Here is a 24,353-nt window from a genome sequence, read left to right on the forward strand (position 1 = left end):
TAATTCCCTCAAAGAAAAAAATATTTAAATGAGCAGTCGTTTCTTTTTTCATTGTTCTTTTTTAAAGCATTTTTAGAGCAGTCCAAATCAAAACCATGCTGGCATGCATGTAACTATAGAGACTAACGTTTGTTTTGCTGGCTTTTTATGGTTTTGTGAGAGATGTTTATTTCGGTGATGTTTGTTGATGGAAATGTGTCTTTGTACAAAGACCATTATGCTAAATGAAAGGAGCCTGCTAAAAGAGTAAATCCAGAAACATGCTTAAAGGGGTAGTTCACCCAAAAAGGAAAGTTGTCATCATTTACTCACCCTCTCCACTTGCTCCAAACCTTTTATGACTTTCTTTCCTCTGCTGAACACAAAAGAAGATATTTTGAAGAATGTTGGTAACCAAACAGTTGACAGTAGCCATTGACTTCCATTGTTTTGTTTCTTTTTTTTTATCTTTGCATGACCCTGCTACATATTATTTTCATTTCCTTTGGTCATAGTTTGAGTGATGGTCTAATTAATCCAGGGACACAGGCTTCCTGTGTGTGGGACTGTCCAGAACAGAGGCATTAGTGTCAGGCTAGTGTTTCATGATTAATGTGTGTGAGCTGAATCACCAGATCAATAATCTGTCACTGCGTGATGGAGTACAGTGATAAGACTGTTTAAGTTAATGGTCTCTGTGTTGTGTTTTAGCCAATGTCTTGTTAGGTAGAATGATTCAACAATGGTTAAACATTAGAGAATTAATTATAAGTTGTCTGTGGTTTTTTTCGAGGGTGCCGCTGCTTCTCACTGTAAATTTCCTCTCTGATCAGAGCGAGACTTGTGTTGGTTTGTTGCCTTTGAACTACACTATAGAACTACACTACATATTTTCAGCTGTTCAAGGAGTAGTTTCGTCAACTGTTTGGAAGCCCTTTATAATTAATTTAATTTTGGATCATGTCCAACAGACACTGTTCAGGTGCATTTCTTTGCAATAAACACTAACATGCAGTTTGGGGTCTGTAAATGTATTTATTTATTTTTAATTTGTTTCTTTTTATAAATCCTTCTAAAAAATGTTTCTTTGTTCACTATGGCTGCATTTATTTGATAAAAAATTACTAAACCTTAAACTATAAAGACAGCAACAATCCAGCAACTATAAGCAGCAATTACCTCATCTCTCTTCTCCTTTTCTTCCCTCTCCACTCCTCACCTGTCTGGTCTCTCACTGCTGGATCACATGGCATGAGGTGAACAAATGGAAAGAGTGATTTCATGAGGAATGCTAGCGATGCTCAGTGTCGAAATCAAGAGGATTAAAAAAAGATTTCTGACAAGCTCTCGCTGCCTTTACAACCTAATAAAGCTTCAGCGGAGCGGACACGAAACAGAGACGCCACGCATACTGAGTGTGAGCGCACGTCTGTCGCGCTGTGTGTGAGCGTGTACTTGCACTCATATGTTTACACTAACCAAAGACGTTACTAGAGGCTGTTTATTAATTTTAATACAATGAACCTCCAAATCCGACGTGTATATGAAGCAGCCTGGACTGGATTAATGTAATCATCCATTGTGCTGTGTTCATGTGACTGTGGTTTTGTGTCCAGTAAAGATGTTTATGGGTGAATTACAGAACCACAAGCAGTTTTTTGTCCAGAAAATATTTCCGATGTGGTTCAAATATAATCAGAGGTTCACACAGCACTAATGGCATTACAACTTATAAAAAATCTCACCAAGTCTGACACACATTTTGATTGATGACTTTTGTTGTCTACATAGTACAGTTGTTTTTTTTTGTTTGTTTTTTAGCAACTGTTTATTGAATTTTCTTCTGGGAATAGCAATATAAAACAAAAAGCAACTGTGCAAATTTAGAACCCACCCAACCCTGGTAGACAAAAAAAATTAAATAAATAATAATAATAATAATAAAATAAAAAATATGTATATAAAAATTTAAAATAAATAAATAGTAATAATACAAATAAATGAATTAATAATAATAGATAAATAAATAGCAATAAAATAATTATTTTACAAAGATTTTAGAAAAGCTGACACAACATTAAAAGCTGAATGCCATAAATTTACAGTTTTCACGTTAGATCCATGTATACGAGAAGTTGAGAGTTCCATCGAGATAATGTCCAACAAATACACAGTACAGGTTCGTCTGTCCATTGTGTGAGGAGGATTCCAACGGTTGACTAGTAATTGTTTTGCTGCTGTGAGAACAGCTAACAGTAAACATCTTTGTTGGACGGACAAGGTGAGGTCCCAAAAGTCATTCATGAAAAAATGGCGCGGATACAGTTGGGTTTTTTAAAGGTACAATAATGAGTAGTGCTCACCGCCAGACACTTTTTATAACTCGCACACCCACTTCCTGTCTGAACTCACTCACTTAAGCGCCTGCTCCCACACTCCCTCCCTCACACAATATTCAATACTAACTTTAAGACACTTCTCAGCTACTCACCCATAGGACTGGGGACAGGACAACCATAGGTGTTGTTCAAAAATTTCCTATATGGATATAGATACCTTGACTCTAATATCGGTTCCTGAACGATACATTTTTCGATACCAATTTTATGAAATCCGTTTTAACATGATTACATTACACATTACCTCAAAAAACCTTGGTTTTATTTAGAGATTAACTAATTGCAATTTTCTTGGCTGATTTTGATTTCCGAACTATAATTGACAGCATATACAGACAAAAATCTACCTTTTTCAATGCAAACACAATATTTACATAATAAAAGAAATGATTAAACATTATACTTTTCCCCCAATCTGAACTAAGTTACAGATGTTCTCTCACATAAACAACTCTGTGACTGGAAAGAGGTAGAAATGAGTTGCTGTATATAACAAAACAGATGTCATTTCCCATTTTGTTTATAAATAGCCATTTTTCCCTAACCTTATTAAATATGTCATCTTTCACATCGAATTACATTGTTTCAATTAATTCGGTTAGAATAATAAAAAACTGTAGAGTTCAGAAATCAGTATCATCAAACTCCATCTTTCCAATGCGGAAGAACAAGAATCAGCTTTAGATGCATTTACACAGACTGTATGATGAAGCTGAGAGATGCTATAAATACATTCACGCCGCATAGATGTTGTATGCATAAATAATGAGATTAGATTAATGTTTTAAAAAAAAATGTTGGACGTACAAATAAGAAATTTTGGGAAAAAAATGCAATGATACTTTTAAATATGAAACCAAACCACCAGTAGTAGACACTTAGTCATTCATTCAACCGATTCATTCAAACAGCTGATTCATTCAGAAACGAGACAAGTGACTATCTTTATGAATAGGTCACTGAATCATTGACTCACTCGTTCATTCATTCTAATTTGTTCAAAAACGTGAATTGATTCACGTTCAAAAACATAGTTGACATAGTTTATGACAATAGCGATTGAGGTGGGAACTTTATAGGTAAGAAATTGCGCAACATTCAGGAGCTGTTTTTCAACCCCTGCCCTGTGAATTTTATAAATACAACAGCTTTACTACTAAAGGCTACATTATATTTCTCAGCAATGAGGTTTTTGTAATTAAATCAAGCTTCACTATTAGGTTACTCGCTCGTGCATTCTCTATCCTTCTCTCTCATTAATTAATTCGAATTCATTCAAATAAAAATAATCTTACAGCGCTACTTTATTTCATCTCAGAATTCTACATCTAACAAGCTGTAGATAAAATAGCATATGAAAATTACTGGTATTTACATGACAATGTTATGTTTCATGGGTGATCAAAGGGTGACCAAAATCTTATTTCACAATATGAGTAAGTTTATTCTGTCAAAAGTTTGGAATAATTAGCAAGGCTAAATTTGTTTGATCAAAAATACAGTTTTGAAATATTACATATTTAATATTACCGTTTAAAAGAACTGTTTTCTATTTTAATGTATTTTAAAATGTATTCACTCATTGATTTACTCATTCACTCGCTGACTCATTCATTCAGTCTCACCTTTATTCACCTACTTAATCAATCCCTGATTGCTCAGCCACTCATCTATTCAAACACTCGCTCATGGATTCACTCTATCGCTCAGCTACTCATTCATTGGCTTACTCACTCAGTCTTTCTTTGAATGTGTCTTTGAGTTGGTCTGACGTCCCCCTCTCTTTATTTACCCTCCCTCTCTCATGCTTTCTCAGATGAATCGTTATAATCTATAGCAGATGGTCTGGCTCAAGCGATCTTGTTGTAGCCAACGGCTGCGGATTGTGTGGCCTCCTCCTTTTCTCCCTCTCCGTATCTCTCTCTTTCTTTCTTGTACTCTAAAATGTAGTCTTTAAACTGTTAGTTTTGCCTTGCCTTGTTACTCTAACAGTTATATCTTTAGACCTCTCTAATATTATGATTTACAGTGACCAAATCCTCCAGCAAGCTTGTGTTTTCTTTAACGTTATGATAGAAATACCACTAAGCTCTTAAAACGTCCCCACATGATCACCTGAGCACGTTCCACTGCGTATTTAGCCTTGACTGGATCCAGGTTTTAGGGCTCCACAGAGGCTTCAACCATTTCCTAGCTTTTTCCAGAGATCTGGAGGACGTCCGACAACTGGCTGACCCCCTGAGCACCTCTCTGGGTTTCTCCTCTGACCGCGCACAGATCCTAGGCAGATGTTATACAGCCACAGTCTCATCAACGTCAGCCGAGTCTCACCGCATGAATGTAGGGATATTTATAAAGACACGCATGCACTTATTTTACTTTTAAAATGAGCTCGCTCTCTCAAAGTGTTTCTCATGTTAATGATTCTAATTCAAGACCCACTACTTGAAATCTCAAGAGTTTAAATTTTTAATTGACCTAAATCCATTATGATTAAACATTTTGTGGGGGAAATTATTCATAAGTGAGATAGATTGGTCAAAACAACACTATTTTCATCAACACAATTGTTTTATCTCTGTTTATGCACAATGTCACTGTTTATGGACAGGAATTTTTCACATGGTTTGGCCGTGATCAAGAATAGCCAGTATAAAGCGATCACAGTGGCATTTATTGATACTAAATTTAGCCAGGCTTACTTGGGTAACACTAGTTCAGATCTGGCTTGCGATATTTCCTGTTCATGTCTCATTTCCAGGTTTTTGATGGAACAGGGTTCTACATTTTCATTGACTTTGCAAGTACATTATTCTTTGTCTACAGAAGCAGCTGCTCTAAATTACAGCCCAGCCTGTCCATAGACTATGTAATTACAGAGCCTGTGAATAGAACGGGAGAGACCGAAAACCTACATTTACTTTTCACCATTTATCTTCTGTGTTAAGCTTGGACTACACTCCTCTGTGTTCTTAAATTTAGCCCAGCCATTCTTTATTTAGATTGAGCAGTTCTTTAAATATACCCATGTGCAGTGCCATTAACCAGCATACCCCAAGAAACCAAAGGCAGCAGATTTCGTATTATGTGTAACAGGGTTTGGTCTCAATCAGGAGAATGTGTGAGGAGATGTTTAGCAGGCCATTCCCAACATGTGCTCTTGTGTATGTGTGTGAGAGAGAAAGAGAGACATTATACGAATAAGATGTATTTAAAGGCACAGTCCATCAAAAATGTTACAACAAACTCAAGCATTTACTAATTTATTTTACTTACCTAATATAAATCTTATTGATCCAGAAGAATTGTTATAGAACATATGAGACATTTGAACAGCTTTTTGGCTGCTTTTTGAGAGAACAGACCACTATTTAACTGCTCTTTTAACACTTGGGAGATTCTGTAGGCTTGTGTTGCATAAATGAAATATAGACTTCATTGTATTGCTAGCGCTCAGTTTTTCCTTCAGTTAGTCAGTGGGTTAGTCATAAAAGTCAGGCATCAAGGGTAATGTCCCAAAAGTATAGGCACAGTACTCCCACTTCTTTATCGGCCCTTCAGATACCCTCTGCTATTGCCTTTTTAAGGTAAAGCTATAAACTGTGATGATATGTAGGCCTAAGTTAAAATATGTATCTAAGTTATACGTTAGAGCAGATGAGACCCCAAACCTCTCATATTTAAAGCTGAAATGTTATGAAAGTGGCAGATGTAGGAATGAAGTCAAATTAATTCTATTAAATTCAATAATAGTTTATTGTGCTTGAATAGGTCTGCAAGACTACTAGCTTTATTTAAAAAAAATATTCAATGAGCTGTTGTTTCAATTATTTCTTTAAATATTTGAATATGATATTATACTATGTACTGCTAGAATATTTCTGATAATATTATTACATATTATACACCACAGTTTGGGATCAGTAAGATTTTTAAAGAAGAAATTAATACTTTTATTCAGCAGCGATGCATTAAAATAATTAAAAGTGACACTAAAGACATTTACAGTATAATGTTTCACAATATTTCTAATTTGAAATAAATGCTGTTCTTTTGAACTTTCTATTCATCAAAGAATCCTAAGAAAAACCTGTATATACATAAAAATATTAAACAGCAACATTGTGTTCTATTTTTTACTTTTACAGTTATAAATGTTCCTTGAGCAGAAATCATTCTAATGGTGTGTGCACACTAAAAGCGAAGCAAATATTTGCATTGCGTTACTCTCTCTAGATTACTCGCAGGATGTTTTTCGCGTTCGTTACAAGAATAAAAACCATTTTCTGATACAACCGGACGTGTCAAACTGGACATGTCAATAAGCTCTTCGCTGATTGGCTTGCGCGACAATGCGTCATGCGAATTTTCCGCTGGTGTTGAAATTTTACAACTTGTGCAGAAGACACGACTGAGGTGAACATTGCGCGTTCGAGGCAAAGGCATCACCTAATTCGTGTCATTCACTTTGCCAGGCGCAAATTCGTGTCTTTTCAATGGTAGTGTTAATGATAGGGTTATTAATTATCTTTATGTTAAATTACATGTGCTTGTTTTAAATAATATTCATGAGCTAAGCCTTTGCCATGTTGTGATGTTACAGCCAACACATCTGTGTACCTCCCACCCTCAAACAGTCCCCAACAAACGGTGACGCGGATGGAGAGATCACTCACTCGGGTGTGAAGTGTGAGGAAGTTTAGCACCCACGTGAAGCTTTCAGGGGAACTTTGAAAAAGACCCAAGTAGAGCAAAGCTGTGAGGTTGTTTTCTATTAACGTCTGGCACATTCTGGTGGAAGAAGTCTCATATTTTGACAAAAGAGATGAGAGGCGGGCTAAATGAGAAACTATTTTACTCAATTGTTGTGACTTTTGGTGATTTAGAAAAATTTCAACCATATTAAACCAAATCCGCAGGGCTCAAACCAGCTTACATGCCTTACGGTCCTCGATTGTTGTCCAAAACGTCAGTTTCATCCAGAATGTTGATCCATATTCACATTATTGCCATTCTCCACATTCCTCTGAGCGACAATACAGAGGCTCACATACGCTTGGAATTACACGTCGTCCAATCAGGAGAGAAACTGACGCACCAGTTGGCAAAGTTGACCGTGTAAATCATTCCATCAGCATGAGTGTTTTCTGCTTAATTAGGAACACATGTCACTCAGTCTCTCTGAATAGACCTGATGTGTGATTGCACAACCTGCTGCCATCTGATAGGCCGTTAACACAACCTGCTGCCATCTGATAGGCCGGTGAGAATGATGTCATAGCAGCTGCCAAATACCCCAAGCACCCCCCAAAAATCGAAGGTTACGTAACATCTAGCCAACGTTTAACCCCTGCGATGAGTACAGTTCTCAGTGGCTATAAAGGTTATAACTCAAGGACTCCTTCCAAACCTGTACAAGCTTGTGGTTTGTTTATCATAAAAGCTTCTGCTTAATCACCTACCTGTGTTTTTGCATGTATTTTAAGTGGAATTTCGCTCTCTCTGTATTGAAAGGGAGCTCCTCCAATACTGCGTGCTCTTTTGCAAGCCCTTTGTTGTTAATAAAGTGTTGGAGTGCTTTCACACTTCTCTGGCAAGTGCAGAGCGCTGCGGGGCAGGGGGGAGCCACAAACACCAAGCCAGCCCCATCTGTGTTAATTTGACTGGTGAGAGAGAAAGAGACTTGCTGATGGAGCTGTAAAAATTACCTGCTTTTTTTAGTAATGAGATTTTGGCCTAAAGAGAGAGATTGGGACGGCAGTAGACTCTGAAAGAGAAGCTAAAACGAGTGAAAGTGAGAAACTTTGGGGAGCGCAGAGGAGAACCGCACCCATAGCTGCTCCTCTCCTCTCATCCACATCGTCTGTCTGTCTTGTCCCTGTCAGTATGGCTCAAACTTTCCATCTACTCGCACTTAGACTGACTTTTGGCTTGTGGAATATTGTATTCTGGCACAGAACGGAAAATTTTACTTAGAAATTGCTAATTAATTGGTGTATTTTTTTTTTTCGATCTCCACTTGTGGCTTTGCAGAAAACCCTGAAAAATTGAAGAAAATGTGTTAAAAAAAATTATATGATGTGATGTTAATATTGCAACCTACTTGAACTATTAAAATATGTGGTGTCCTTACTGATAACCACAATAATAACACAACAATATAACTGTTGAATAAAATAACTATTTAAATAAAATCTAAAATCAAATGTGATTGTATCATGCAGGAACTTCTGGGAGCGTTCAGGAATTGTATTTATTTATTTTTTTTTTTACTGTATAAATTATTAGTATTTAAATATAAAGTCTTATCTTTATAACTTACATTTCACCAATGATAGTTTTTTGCTGAAGCATTTTTATACAATTTTTCATTTCAAATTATTTAAGATTATTATTTATGTATTATGTATTAGGATGATCATTTATGTATTAGATTATCTTAAAATCATTATTTAAACAAATATATATTATTATTATTTTATTTATGGTCTGTGTTTCTGTTTGTTTCCCTTATAAAAAAAAACATGTACAAATACTAGAAGGTGTGTGTGAACTTCCCTCTCTGAAACTCTTAGACATTCTTTACGCCATTTTTTTTTCAGCCATACAAGTAGTGCAAAATAAAAATAAAAATAAAAAATGAAGCACCAGGTTTGTATCTCCTAACACCCCATGCAAGTACTCAGTCACACTGTTCTTTCCTTTTAGATGTTAATGTTTTGTTCCGTTCCCTTTAGGCAACAACACACTTTGCCACTTTCAGTTAAACCACCATTTTATTAGTTAAACCATTTTCTTAAATTAATTAACAGGCTCAGTTCATAGCCATGTGCAGGCAAGAGAGGTTTGGAAAATGCTACAAACTATGTTTATTCTGACCAAATAATTTGTTGTGACTGTTAAGAGTCCTATCAGTCAGAGTTATTATAGTTACAACTAAAATTAAAATAAAAAATATAATAAACATTAACTTAATATAAAATATTTTAAAACTTAAAATTACTGCTACTATATAGTTGTCAACACAACATTTCTTATTTTCTAGCTTAATGTACTAGAATAACCAAAAATAAAACCGAAATAAAAAATTAATAAAAACTATATACATATATTTAAAAATAAACACAAACAACACAAAACAAAATTACCAAAACTTTAACTAAAATTAAAATAAAACCACAAAATATAAATAATTCAAATTAATAAAAACTGTAATCGTATCTTAAAGGGGTCATATGATGCTGCTAAAAAGAACATTATTTTGTGTATTTGGTGTAATGAAATGTGTTTATGCGGTTTAAGGTTCAAAAAACACATTATTTTCCACATACTGTACATTATTGTTTCTCCTCTATGCCCCGCCTTTCTGAAACGCGTGTCGCATCATATGACCCCTTTAATAATAATACCAAAATAACACTGCATGAGAAACGGACTAAATTTCACTTGTCATCCTGAGTGTAATGTTATCTTTATTTCTATCTGCTGTCAAACACAACTGGTTCAAATTTTGAATGTTCAGAGTTAGTATGTTCTTCCGATTCTCTCAATTCTTTCCTCTCTTAAATAACCACCGGTTAGACTGGATGATGTCCTGGAGGTAGTTTCCAAGCTGTTTCCGAAATATAATTTATCTACTGTACCAGCTTGTTTCCATTCCTGTCTGGAATATGGTTCTGTACTTTACTCCATCCTGATATAGTCATGTCATAGATGTTCTGAGAGTCTGACTATTGAAAAGAGATGAAAAGCGTGCTTGTTTTTGAGTGTATATATTTACTTGAAAGGACTGTGTGTGTATGTGTGTATGTTTTAAAATGTCACCTATTGATATATTTAGCAATAATGCACCACTGATTAGTGTTGCTTTCGTCAACGAAAATTATGACTAAATATCGTCGTCAACGAACCTTTATTACGTGACGAAAACGAGACGAGACGAAAATGCTGGTCATGTGACGATGACTATAATTAAATGTATGATACTGCAACACTTATGAGCGCACCTTTCGGACTGAGTGAGTCTGAGAAGGACTTTACTGTGTTACGACATATCAGCTGTGATGTTTCATTCTTAACTGTGTTGTTCCCTGTCTTTCAGAGTAAAGAACAGCAACTCCAGGCCTTAAACCAAAGTAACAAAGTGTTCCTGTACTGCGCCTTCCTGGACTACAGGTGGGTCTCACAGCTTCAAATATGTATGTATGCACACAAATGTTGATTTCATATTTACAATTATGTGTTTGTAACTTTGTAACTTCACAGGGATTATAGGTTGCCGTTTTTATAGTTTGCAACTTTCTTGAACTATTATAATCTGTTGTGTACTTCAAAATATATACTGATAACCACCATAATAACAAAATGGCAATATTTAATTTAAATAATATGTATTTAAATAAAATATCAAGCCAAATGTGATGGTGACTTTAAAAGAATGTCTTTTTACTGTAAATTATGAAGTATTTTTATTTTATTTATTTATTTTTTCAGAAAAACTTATGAAAACTTAATGCATCGTTTTAACAGTACTTTAATATAAAAGTCTTATCCAATTAACAGTTTTATGGCAGCTTTTTTACATGCTGTTTCTGTTAAAACTCTTTAAATTACAGCATGAGACTCATGTTTACATTTTTAGGTATTTTTATGATATCTTTCACTTTATTTATGGTCTTTTATGTTTCTCTTTGAGTGTTTCCCAACTTTCATCCTCAGTGTCACTGTTCAGAGATATTTATGCAGTCCTTCCTGTATATTCTCTCTCTCCCATCTATCTCTCTCCGTCTGTCATTTTAAGTCCTGTGAAAGCTTGTCAGCAAGTGCTTTAATATATCAATGTGTGTGTCTTATATTTATGTCCCACTGTTATCCCATTACCTATGTAAGGGCCAGAAATAGGTTACATTTATAACATTTAGCACATATACAGTACATCGTGATATCCAGCAATTTAAGCATTTTGATTGTGACTATTTAAAGAATAGAATTTGCAGTCTTGTCATTCATTTTTCCTGCAGTCCAATCCAATCTGTCTTCCAATTCATCATTCAACCATGAAATTTAGAAAATATGAAAGTCTGTTTGTAATAAAAAGCAATTTTAAACCATGATAGTTATACCCGAAAAATCACTTAAAGCCAATAAACAAAGCCAATTCTTAGGATCATGTGAAAAATGTGAATAATTTGAAATGGAGCATGTTTGATTTGGATTGAGACTTTCTTGTCTTCTCTCTCTCTCATTCTTTTTCATGCTCGTTCACTCTTTCTCCCATGTGGGCATTTAATAAATGACTGCATTTATAATGGAATGATGAAGCTGGAATATTTGCTCTCACTGAGATTAATGGGGTCTTGCATTAGTTTTGATTTAATTTAGATCTGATTTGATTAAAAACTCGCTGGTAATTCCATTAACGCTGGGCGAGGGTGTGAATGTGTATGGTTTCAATATAAACAATGAATAACTCCAGCAACTGTAATGCTCAATTAAACCTGTATGTATGTGTGTGTTTCAGCTCCAAGGAGGGTGTGTGGTCCAATGAGGGGTGTGTGAGAGCTGGTGGAAACCTGTCCTTCTCTATTTGCTTGTGTAACCATCTGACAAACTTCGCCATCCTTATGCAAGTGGTTCCCATGGAGGTGAGGCTCTCTCAGTGTTGCTCTGTCTGGTGCTAGTTTTATTTTTTGCTATAGATGAATTATTATTCGTCTTGCTTACTTTGGCTAAATATTAATTTGATTCAAATAATTCAAGAACTTTGTAGCTCATTGTGTGTGGTTTTAGGTTTTACACAATTCTGTCTACATCCTCCATGGAACATTAAACTGATTAGTGTGACAGTAAAGACATTTATGTTACTATTTCAAATAAATGCTGTCCCTTTAGACTAGAAAAATCTTATCGACCACAGACCATTGAACAGTACACTTTTACATTTTTTTTTATATTCATATTCTTTTTATTTTTTTCTTTCTTTCTTTTATTTTTTTTTACAGTTTTGCAGATTACATTGTTAGGAATAACACATTTTACTGCTTTACTGTTCTATTTAGCCGCTTTCATTATTATTGATTCTGCAAAGTTTCACCATGAGAGCCCCATTTTAAGATTGGTACATTAATTGACAGTCACCACTGATAAGCTACCACTAAATATTGTAGAAACTTAATTTGCTGTAAAGTTGCTTTGCAATGATTTGTATCGTGAAAAGCGCTGTACAAATAAACTTGACTTGACTTAAGATTCAAAAAACAAGCATTCAGCATCAAAAAACACATTTTGAGACCTCTGTGATTTTCTCCATTCCATCTGTTATGAATGCAAGAATGCATTCAATCTGAATGGCCCATTTTGAATGAAAGCATGCAATTTATTTCAAATTTTGATGCAAATAGGAGAACTGAATCCTGCCACAGAGACATTGACATCTCTGCATATTGACCTTTTTTGCGTAAGAACATTTCTTTGAAATAGAAACCTTTTGTAACCATAGTAATCACTGTCACTTTTCATCAGTTTAATGCATCCTTGTTGAATAAAAGTATGTAAATATATTTCTTTAAAAAAAAATCGTACTGACCCCGCACTTGAGCAGTAGTGTTAGTATAACCTATAAATATTATGCTCCAAAAAATATTTTAAAATTGGACCATGTTTCTTGTGTTTTTTTTTCTGATGAGGCACCATACTGCAACATTATTCTAATCAAAAAACTACTTATTTACTCATTCGGTCTGACTTGCTAAGCTTATCTAAGCTGTATATGTCAAGAAATATGCACGTATAATACAAAACTGGCAGTGAACCCTGACGTTAGTGGAATTTCTCAGGATTCCTTGATTGAGCATGTAGGTCATTTCCCAGCAGGGATCTCTGAAAACACCAAGGCACTGCGATGAATGCGATGCTTACTGTGTTTCTCGTCTTCAGCGAGCCAACAGCATGCAGGGCTTGAGGTTTTGATTGGCCGAGACTCTCAGTAAATCAGCAGCAGAGCTTTAAGCGAGAAGACAATTTGGATGTAGTTAAGACACTTCTCCAAGGGTGACGTGCTGGATTTTGTTTCAAGTTCATTCGAAACCCGTCGTTGTGTGTGAAAGCGTCTCGAGAGAGGCCGCTGGTCACAGGCTGCCAGTGCGGGTCGAAGACTGTGGGCTCTTTTTGGGCGGACAGATGGATTGTCATTTGTCAGAGAAAGCTTGTAAATAACATCTGCCTTTGAAATACTGAACGACAGGCACAGCTTGATATTTTGGTAACCCTTGTCCTGTTGATTTATTTAAAGAGAGCTGAAGAGCGAATTTAACTCAGGCTAAAGACCCTGTCAGCAACAACTACTCGCAAAGTAGGGACATGTTTGTGAAGAGACATATTGCTTCACATGAAGGCAGATTGCCATTTCGAGATCCGTGCACAAGCCAAACCGAGGCACCCAGGTGCAGCTTGGTTCTTCTGCGTCTATCATCTGCATGTGTTTGTTGAGAAAATCTGTCCTCGCTCAGTCATGTAATCATCTCCTCCGGAGCTTTGATGCTAATATCCGCCTCTGCCTGGGCCTCAATTAGCGGCTCACCTCAATACTTCAAGCCTGGAGGAGATCGTGCTTTCTCCACCGCTCCGCAGATCCTCGATATTCTGGGCCCACGATAATCACAAGGCAGGAAACGGAGTTAATGTACGATCGAACCCACGCACGGAAATAGAATTATGGGGGAAAACAACTGCCAATGGGTCCGGCGTGCAGACGCAACACTGAGTACCAATTACTGGCACTGGGTCAGAGGAGCCGTAACAATACAGCTCTATATCCTGACGGATGTTCGGGAATAAATCTGTTCGCTCTTTACCAACACATGCTTAAGGTGTCGTAGCATGGAAATCTTTCCACCTGTAGTGTTAGTCAAGGGTTTTTGCGCCAAAAACAGTGATGCTTTCTTTTTTATCACCATTTTACACTCTCTTACAAAATCGAGTTGTTTTGTACCATTTATGAAACAACCATGGTTACTTACTTACAGTACTTAAAAGCGCATATTAAATTGGCCAAGCCGTGAATTCAGCAAATGTTTTAGTAGTAATATTTTTTGTTTGATTGTTCACTAAGGCTGCATTTATTTGATCAAAATACTGTAAAAACAATCATATTGTGAAATAATACTACAATTAAAAATAACTTTTTTTCTATTATAATTATTTTATAATGTAATTTATTCCTGTGATCAAAGCTGAATTTTCAGCATCATTACTCCAGTCTTCAGTGTCACATGATCCTTTAGAAATCATTCCAATATGCTGATTTGCTGCTCAAGAAACATTTATAATTATTATCAAATAATTAGTGTTTAGCTGATTAGTGTTTTTATGAAAACTACAGTACATTTTTTTTCAGGATTCTTTGTTGAACTGAATGTTCAAATCTTATTTTTTATTACTTTTTTATTCAAATTGAATCTTAAATTTTAAATGTCTTTACTGTCACTTTTTGTTTAATTTAATGCATTGTTTCTGAATAAAAGTATTAATTTCCTTCATTTTTATTATTGACTCAAATCTTTTTAACAGTTAGTGTATAACAGGTTCCAGAAAAGAGAAATATTGAGGATTAATGTGTATAGAGACTGAATACAGAGATAGTTGTATGCATAAAGCAAGACTGGGGCTGTTACTGTTCATCTTTTTTAACCGCCGGTCTACCATGTCTGTAAATAGTTAGTGCTCTTTATGAAATAATAAATAAATAAATAAAAAAGCTTGTTCCGAGAATTGACTTGATTGATTGTCAGACTCATGCAGGTTTGTTCTGATGAAATGATCTTGAAATTGCCAAGTCAATTAATATTATGCGAACATCAATCCCTGTGTAGCTGGTCATCAGTAACCTTTGACTTTACAATCAGTGGACTGTTGCTGTGGTATTCAGTGTTTCTTATTTGTAGTAACATCGAGGGTTTTCAACGCCTTTAACCCCCTTCAGTGCTGTACACTAGACTAACTTCAGACATTTTCATCATCTCATTGCCTGTGCTGTCATGTTTGTCTCCACCTCAGCTCTCAAAGGCCCACAAGGTGGCGCTGTCCACCATTAGCTACATCGGCTGCTCTATCTCGATTTTCTGCCTGGCAATTACACTGGTCACCTTTGCCGTCCTGTCGTAAGTATCCCACAATGCTCTGTGAACATGCATGATTTTAATCTACTATTTAAACATGGTCAAAAATGTTTTATTCACATTGCTAAACTTCTCATTTTCTTTTTGATTTATTACATATAATCATTTGCGATTTCAATGAATTGAACACTAAAAGCTTTTAATGTTTCTGCATCATTACTATTAAAAAATGTATACTTTTTTTACTGTGCATACAGGTCGGTTAGCACCATCCGTAATCAGCGTTACCATATTCATGCAAACTTGGCATTTGCGATCTTAGTCGCTCAGATCCTTCTGCTCATCAGTTTCCGCTTCAATCCCAGCACGGTGAGTCCATCTAACACTCTGTCACAGGTTCATCTTTATTCAGCCGTTTTGACTCAAAGGCCCTCCGTTGTCCGACACAATAACAGATAACATAATAATAAGAACTGTATATTCTTCAATTACAAATAATAGTTGTATAGGGAAAATAAAAAGAAATTGATTTCATGTATTTTTGTTTTTGTTTTTTTAGAATTTGCATTTAGATTACTTTAATACAGTGGGTACGGAAAGTATTCAGACCCCCTTAAATTTTTCACTCTTTGTTATATTGCAGCCATTTGCTAAAATCATTTAAGTTAATTTTTTTTCCTCCCTCATGTACACACAGCACCCCATATTGACAGAAAAACACAGAATTGTTGACATTTTTGCAAATTTATTAAAAAAGAAAAACTGAAATATAACATGGTCCTAAGTATTCAGACCCTCTGCTCAGTATTTAGTAGAAGCACCCTTTTGATCTAATACAGCCATGAGTCTTTTTGGGAAAGATGCAACAAGTTCTTCACACCTGGCTTTGGGGATCCTCTGCCATTCCTCCGTGCAGATCCTCTCCAGTTCTGTCAGGTTGGATGGTAAACGTTGGTGGACAGCCATTTTTAGGTCTCTCCAGAGATGCTCAATTGAGTTTAATTTTAGCAAATGGCTGCAATATAACAAAGAGTGAAAAATTTAAGGGGGTCTGAATACTTTCCGTACCCACTGTATTTTATAATTAATAATAAACTTAATAATTCTAATAATAATAATCTTTAAATAATCATTTATTAATTTAAATACTTTTAAGTCATCCTTGTCATATCATTAAGTCCAGTATTATTTTAGTATTATTTATATACTATTATATTTTTTCTTAATATAGGGCTTCTTTTTTTTTACTCTAAATTATTTATACTCAATTTTCATTTTCATTTTAGTTTATTTTTTGTCAGTTTTGTTATGTACTTTTTTAATGTTACTAATCAGGTTTAATTTAGTTTATTTTAGTTTTAGCTCAGTTTTAGTTTTTATTTATTTTATTTCCTGTTAGTAATTTTAGTGCTTCAACTTGGAAATGTTGCATTGGTAACTAACTGAAAAAAGTTTAGGTTTCCCATCTAACATTTACATTTTATTTTATTTCAGCTTCTAGTTTTAGTTAATGATAATAACCCTAATTAAGTCATCCTTGTTAAGAGTATGGTGGACCAGTAGTGCGCAACACAGCAAAATCTCCACAACACAAACCACAACACAATGGAAACAAATCGCAACAACAAAATTAGCACAACACAACGGAAACAATTCACAACACAGTGGAAACAAGCCACAACACAATGAAATTAGCACAACACAAATGGAAAAAAGGCACAACACAACGAAATTAGCACAATTAGTGTTGTGTTGTGGCAATTTCATTGTGTTGTGCACTACTGGGTCACTGTATAGGAGCCACTGTATAGCGCAGTTCTGCACTAAAACAACAGTGAAAAAAATGTATTAACTAAAATAAAAATTAGAGTATCCACACAAATATTGTTGGAAGAAGCTTGATTATGAAATGTTCAAATTAAATCAACATCTCATTTACAATACGTGATTGTGTTTAATCGTGTTGTCTATGGTGATTATCGTATCATCATCAGTATCAGAACCCGCATGTTGTCATTACATAAAGAAATCTAATAAGGTGGAAAGAGCCGATGACTCCACTAATCTCCTAACATGCCTCCGGCATTACGGACAGATTCATTTGATACTCCGTTAATTTGATTGTGCTTCCTCTGTCTGAGCACTTGGCTGAAATCTTGCTATGATAATGTCAGTGTTGAGATCACTGAGCTCAACCACTCTGTCGCCCGTATGTTTATTTTAACAACATGTGTTACATTAGCTAAGATGAACAAAATATATCCGTTTTCGGTACAGTGCATTTTGTCTAGACGCTTGTCCTGATCTGAAAGGCCGCAGCAAATTAAACTGTCCTCTCTCTCCCAGCTCCCTTGTAAGATCATGGCCGTATTGCTGCATTTCTTCTTCCTGTGTGCGTTTGCCTGGATGCTGGTGGAAGGGCTGCATCTCTACAGCATGGTGGTCAAGGTGTTCGGCTCAGAGGGCAGCAAGCACTTTTATTACTATGCAATCGGATGGGGTGAGTACAACATCTTGCAGACTGGTTCTGAGCGCTAGGTGTGGAGAATGCAGCAAACCACCACAATCTGCCATACTTTATTGGCACTCAATGGCATCACTGATTCATATGCGTACACGACATTTTTTCAGTGGCACTTTTTAGTGAATTTGTCCCTTGTATACACACACATTCATGTAAACTACACACTTCATCACACACAGACAAGCTTGAACTGACTTACAAATCATCACATGCTGAGAAGAAAACATCAGATCAGTTTCATTTGCCTTAAACGACCCGATTCAGTGTAATGCACAAACCCAAGAGAGTCAAATGAGGTTGTCCCATGGAAGGCATTAGAGAGAGATCAGGCACCTCCCTCAGCCATGACTGATGTGGCAGTGTCGTTGAAAAGGGGAGGAAAAGAAGACATTTGTGAGCTACAGTCTGTCTGAGATGTCAGTAGATTAAAGGACATTAAATCTTCAGTGGGTCATCGCTAATGATGCCGTCACTGTTATTAATTGACCTGATCTCAAATGTGCATATGTGATAATAGACAACATGTGCTCTCTCACTCTTTTGAGAACAGTTTATAATCGGCCTTTTTTTCCCCTCACATAAAATGACATTGCCAGAGCTACAGGGGGCCTTGAAGTAAATCAATATACACTTTTATTAGTACATGCAAAGTTGGCATCATGATAACTGAAGGTGTTTTCCATTATTACATATGATAAAGTGTTGAATAAATAGACCTGTTTATTTGTATCCATAGTGACACGGGTGATAGGCTCAGTGTGGATGAAGAAAACAGGCTTTGTTAAACTTAAGTCATTACTTCAGACTGAAATCTACTCCCTTTCTAAAAGCCTTCGGCACAGCCAGGCTGCTCTTTATTTATGGTGGCACGAAACAACCAGCTACAGTCCAAAAGTTCTTATTTTAGTTCCTACGACATAATCTGAAAACTTCTTCGCTGGGTTTTACAACAAGGTATTTTTAGCTCCAATACCGTTCCAGGTTTTTTCACACAAACATTTGTCTTTTTGCACGTCATTCATATATAACAAAAACATATGGTTAGAGGGAGAGAGGGATTTGACAACACTACTAAGCTATTAACTCTTTATACTGTATATTATAGTATACTCTTTATACTTTATACTATTTAATATAGTATATATTGTGAATTATTATTACAATTTAAAATAAAATAGATGTTTTCTATTTTAATATATTTTAAAATGTAATATATTCCTGTGATGGCAAAGCTGAATTTTCAGCATCATTCCTCCAATCTTCCGTGTCACATGATCCTTCAGAAATCATTCTAATATGCTGATTTGGTAAACATTTCTTATTCTCATTATCAATGTTGAAAACAGTTTATTTAAGTAGCAGTTTATTTAAAATAGAACTCTTGTATAACAAAGTAAAAGTCTGTCACTTTTGACCAGTTTAATGCATCCTTGCTGAATAATAGTATTAATGTATTTTTTGTCCAAATTTCAAGTTGTATAAATTAAGATTGTGAAATAGTATATTTTAAAAAATTACATTAACATTATTTAATAAATTATGTTACCATATTTATTAGTGTGTATATTTGCATTTCTCACTATCTTTTAACCAAATTATCTTTTTGCAGATCATTAAAATTATCCTACAATGTGACAAATGAGTTATTAAAAGTTCGTAAATAGTCTGTTTATAATAATTATACCTGCATTACAAAGAAATGTAGTTTGAAGTACTTTTCAATTAAGTATAAGATATCAGGGCACTGCTATCATTGTTTGAAATTGTTACTGATGAAACTTTCCTCTAAAACTGTTCACGTCTTTACTCAGGATGTCCTTTGGTCATATGTGTGGTGTCTATGACCTCGTCACTAAACAGCTATGGAGAGGCTGGCAAGTAAGTTACCATGGGTCATGGCAAAATCCAGTTTGAGGAGAAAAGATGACTTGTCTTACGTCATTTGTCCATCTTGTTTTGTATTTCTCAGTTGCTGGCTGTCTCTGAAGAATGGGGCGATTTGGGCTTTTGTAGCCCCTGCTCTGTTTGTTATAATGGTAAGCAGCTGTTAATAAGGTGTGTGTAATGCACTACATTAGATGAGCATGACAGGAACACTTTTAATATTGTAATCTCTGCCATCCAGGTGAACATTGGCATTTTGATAGCTGTGACACGGATCATATCCAGGATCAGCGCTGAAAACTACAAGGTTCACGGAGACGCCAACTCTGTTAAGTGAGTTTATTTGCTGTCATGATTGTAGTATCAGCCATCATGCGTTTGCTTTTTTTTCATATGCGTGATTGTCTTTCTAGGCTTACGACTAAAGCGGTGGCGGTACTCTTGCCCATCCTGGGCATATCGTGGATCTTTGGGGTTCTGGCGGTGAATGACCACTCCCTGCTTTTCCAGTACATGTTTGCAGTGTTTAACTCACTACAGGTCAGGCATCACTACTGTGTAACATAACAGTTTCACCAGCAAACTCATTGATTTTCACTTTCAGTTTACAGCCTCCAGAGTCAAACAATGACAGCTTTAAAAAAAAATGGGGCATAATAATGTTTGAAATGACTTTGGACCTGGACTGACTTGTAAGAATTTTTGCATATGTGAATTGGAGCGCTTTCACAACATTTAGTGTTATCTGTTGTTTTTCTTTTATTCCTCAAAGGGGTTCTTCATATTCCTGTTTCACTGTCTGCTAAACTCCGAGGTAAGAGTGTGTTTGTGTCAGAAGTCTGTGTTGTATGTCGGGGAAAATGTCTTGACGTAGCCGCAGCAAAGAGTACACTGCTGTAAATGATAGAGTTAAAGTGTGATCGCCATCTAGTGATGTTAATTTGATACTGCATTATGTGAATGCATTTATAGAGAGAGACTTTAAAACTATTGCAATCTCGTTTCCATATTAAAAGCAGAGTGTATCAATCATGCTGTTTGTTAACAGGTTTCATGTCTTGTTACTGCTCTACAGGTGAGGGCTGCTTTCAAACACAAAACCAAAGTGTGGACTTTAACCAGCAGCTCAATCCGCAACATCAACGTCAAACCTTTCAACTCCGACATAGTGAGTAATTCCAGTTCTTTTCATTTTTACATTTGTATTGTTCATGACCAGTGAATTTAAACACACACTTATGAAAATGAATGACATGAATGTTTTTTTAATCAATTAAATGTAATGTTTTTGGAAAATTATTTGCATATTATGTACAATAAAACACATTATAGTTTAAATTTATATTAAATGCAGTTAGTTGAACTTGAGAGTGCATTTTTGACCCACTGAAGTAGAACTTGAGTTCATCTTTTTGTAATTTTATAATTACTTCTGTTTACTTCTATTTGAAATGTGGATAATAATGTGGATAATGTGCACTGCCAAATGTACTGACAAGCATTTATGGTAAACTAAAATGTTCTTAAATATAATTCCTAATAAAACTTGCATCATGTATTTAAATATATTTGTAATTGCACTAGGGCTGTCAAATCGATTAATCGTGATTAATTAATCGCATCAAAAATAAAAGTTTGTTTACATAATATATGTGTAAATCACACATTTTTTGATGAAGTTGCAGTTTAGAACATAAAAAGCTAACTTTTATTATAATATAACACAGTACACTTAATCACATACTTTACAAGTGCTTTAGTATTAGTATTTTAGTAAGTGCTTTTAGTTAGTCAACTACATCTTTAAAGCATGACAAAAGATTACGAGTAAACATAATATGAGTACTTAAAAGTAAAACTTGTAAGTTTACATTATTGCACAATACACTTTAAGTGACATTTTTTAAATCATTATTATATTAACTGCAAGTGAGGTAATTTTAAAAAGTTTTTTTTTTATTTGAAGTATACTACCAAGTGCACATTCAATACAAGTAAGCACACTTCTTTTTCACAAGGGTACTGGGACCCAAGCCTGTATTAATCTGGTTTTCTTTTGCAGATGAATGGCAACAAGGGCGGTGTGACTCCCACAAAGATGAACACATGGGACAAAAGCACCAACTCAGCCAACCGCATAGATTTGTCAGCAGTATAATGGCTTCTGGTCCAAACAGAGCAAGTGGACAACAGCATAGCATTTCATATAGAACATGTGCCTTTCTATATCACATTTTAAATGGACTTCATATGATGAAATAGCTACAAACACTTGCAGCTGATTGTAGAATAGTTAACTTACAACACAAAGTTCTCTGATGTCATTTCCTCCTGCTGATGATCTCTCTAACACAAACATAGGATGAAGACACACTGCCCGTTGTTGGGATGAAAGAGTTCATGGTTTGCTAATAATGTGGTGTGCTGATGAAAACACACTAACTCTCACAGACAGGAGACTCTCCTGAGATACAGTACCTGTACTGTAACAGTGTTTCCTTGCTTTGATTTTTTTGGACAACACACTAGACCTGTGCTACATTTGGACCACTGTTTGGCCGTCCTTTAAACAGAGGAATCATCAAATACAAAGTCTGGAGTGTCTCAGCTTTAATGAGAACACTTTTTTGCAACCAGCCCGAGTGACGTAGCAGCTTCTATTAATCCATGTCCATCTGTCCATCGGCTATGGCTTAAAATTCGACCTGGAAGAGAAGTACAATACTGGCGAAATTCTCTGGAGATCTTCATCATTGTTGCATTATTCCTCAATCTAGTATTGTAAATGGGACTTGTGTCTCAGTAACTGAACACCTAATTCATGCACAGTGCCAAATAGTTTTCTCATGTAATGATATATATCAGTTTGCGTCATTTCATAAAGGTGGACCCGTTTGTGATGTATATAGCACAGACACACACAGCCGTGCGTAATTGCGTAATTGTCTGTAATTGTGCCATCATAGACATATTTATTGGTACCAAAACAGGTCAGTGTATTATTAATGTGTGAACATATGCAGTATATCTTTAAATTATTGTTGTCGTCGTCATGTTCCAACAAGACTTTGATACTGCTTGAAAGATCTTCTTATTCAGTATCATAATACTTATTTTCTCAACATTATAGCTTAATCAGCTATTGTATGTAGTTTATGAGTGAATGTCTTAGTGTTGATGCTCTCCACCAAGAACAAATCACAGAAGATACTTTGTTTTAGTACCAAAATTTCAAGAGAGTTTCTCCTAAATGAACATTTAAAGGCCACGTGCACTTTTGTCTGATTGTTATTTAATATTTGAAAATAACTGTTTATGCAGTGTCTCTCAATCAAGTGTGTCTTTAACCCATTCATGTGATGTTTTGCTTTTGAAAATGTTGACATTATTATCAGCAGGAACATAGAGTGATATAGTACACCATATAAAATTGGATTTACACATTTTCAGATTACACATGCTTCAGAGGTATTAAATAGTGCAGTATGATCTCAGAACTCACACACAAATGGCCACAGCAGTGTTTTGAGATGATGCTGTAAAATATAAAGTGACTTTAAAGAGAAAGTGCCTTAGCTCTACAAATTCCAGTAAAGAGTGTTGTTCTTAAGTTTATAATGTGAGAAATCTTTCTGTGAAGTTTTTATTTTTATTCTGTTTTCTTGATTTATTCTGTTCTAATGCAAATGGATTTTTTCACAGTTCTCTTTTATGCAAAATAAAACTTTTATTTAAGTCTGAAAACCGTACTGTGATATGACATACATGCGTTGTACATATTTGTAAGTCCTATATTCCTGCACATCTCTTTTATAAGAGTGTCATTTATAAGAGATCTGATTATTAAGACAGACCTTGTCTGTGTTTAATTTTGAGGGTAAATCTGCGGAATTGATTTAATATAACCAAAATATTTACAAACTGCAGAAATCTATGGGCACAGGCTCTGTCACTGTTCATTTCAAACATAATTTTCCTGATGTGAATTCCTAACAAACCCTTCCCATAACGCTGACTGTTGATTTACCAAGAGGATGGGGATATATGATGGATATTGATGAGCTTATTAAATGTGTTTTCTGAGTTTATGTCGGACAGGACCCCCTCTGTGAGTCCTTCATTAGGGTTTACTGTGAAGAAAGATTTCATATGGACAGTGAGGCATTGAAAAGGTACCCATGCTGATGGTCTTCACATGTAAAATAAAAACTCATGACATTTTAATTGTATTTGCCACATTATATTTTAATGAAAGGCATTATGTAATATGCCCTGTACAGCTAAATTGAATAAAACGGTCACTTTAGACATTGCTGCGTTTGAGTTTTAATTTACCGTTTTATGTCTTAAAAACATTACCATTTCCTTCTGCTTAAGCGTTGAGAATTCAACAGTACAAATTCACCTATAATACCATTCATATAGAGACGATTTCCAGGGTTTTTAGATTTC

General features: G+C 35.3%; 1 protein-coding gene across 1 annotated transcript in view; it reads left to right on the forward strand.

Annotated features, from left to right (window-relative positions):
- The window catches only part of LOC107726205 (adhesion G-protein coupled receptor D1-like), a 49,712-nt gene extending 26,570 nt beyond the window's left edge, over positions 1–23,142 (forward strand). Inside the window, exons 15-26 of the mRNA XM_016535728.1 lie at positions 10,480–10,553; positions 11,899–12,022; positions 15,432–15,535; positions 15,751–15,862; positions 17,840–17,993; positions 19,829–19,895; positions 19,987–20,053; positions 20,143–20,234; positions 20,315–20,441; positions 20,674–20,715; positions 20,977–21,069; positions 21,964–23,142. Coding sequence (XP_016391214.1) covers positions 10,480–10,553; positions 11,899–12,022; positions 15,432–15,535; positions 15,751–15,862; positions 17,840–17,993; positions 19,829–19,895; positions 19,987–20,053; positions 20,143–20,234; positions 20,315–20,441; positions 20,674–20,715; positions 20,977–21,069; positions 21,964–22,059 — 1,152 coding nt within the window. The 3' untranslated portion in view covers positions 22,060–23,142. The remainder of the gene's footprint in view (positions 1–10,479; positions 10,554–11,898; positions 12,023–15,431; positions 15,536–15,750; positions 15,863–17,839; positions 17,994–19,828; positions 19,896–19,986; positions 20,054–20,142; positions 20,235–20,314; positions 20,442–20,673; positions 20,716–20,976; positions 21,070–21,963) is intronic.
- The last annotated feature ends 1,211 nt before the right edge of the window (positions 23,143–24,353 follow it).

Source organism: Sinocyclocheilus rhinocerous, unplaced genomic scaffold (genome assembly GCF_001515625.1).
Source record: "Sinocyclocheilus rhinocerous isolate Xijiao unplaced genomic scaffold, SAMN03320098_v1.1 scaffold2321, whole genome shotgun sequence".
Taxonomy (NCBI): domain Eukaryota; kingdom Metazoa; phylum Chordata; class Actinopteri; order Cypriniformes; family Cyprinidae; genus Sinocyclocheilus; species Sinocyclocheilus rhinocerous.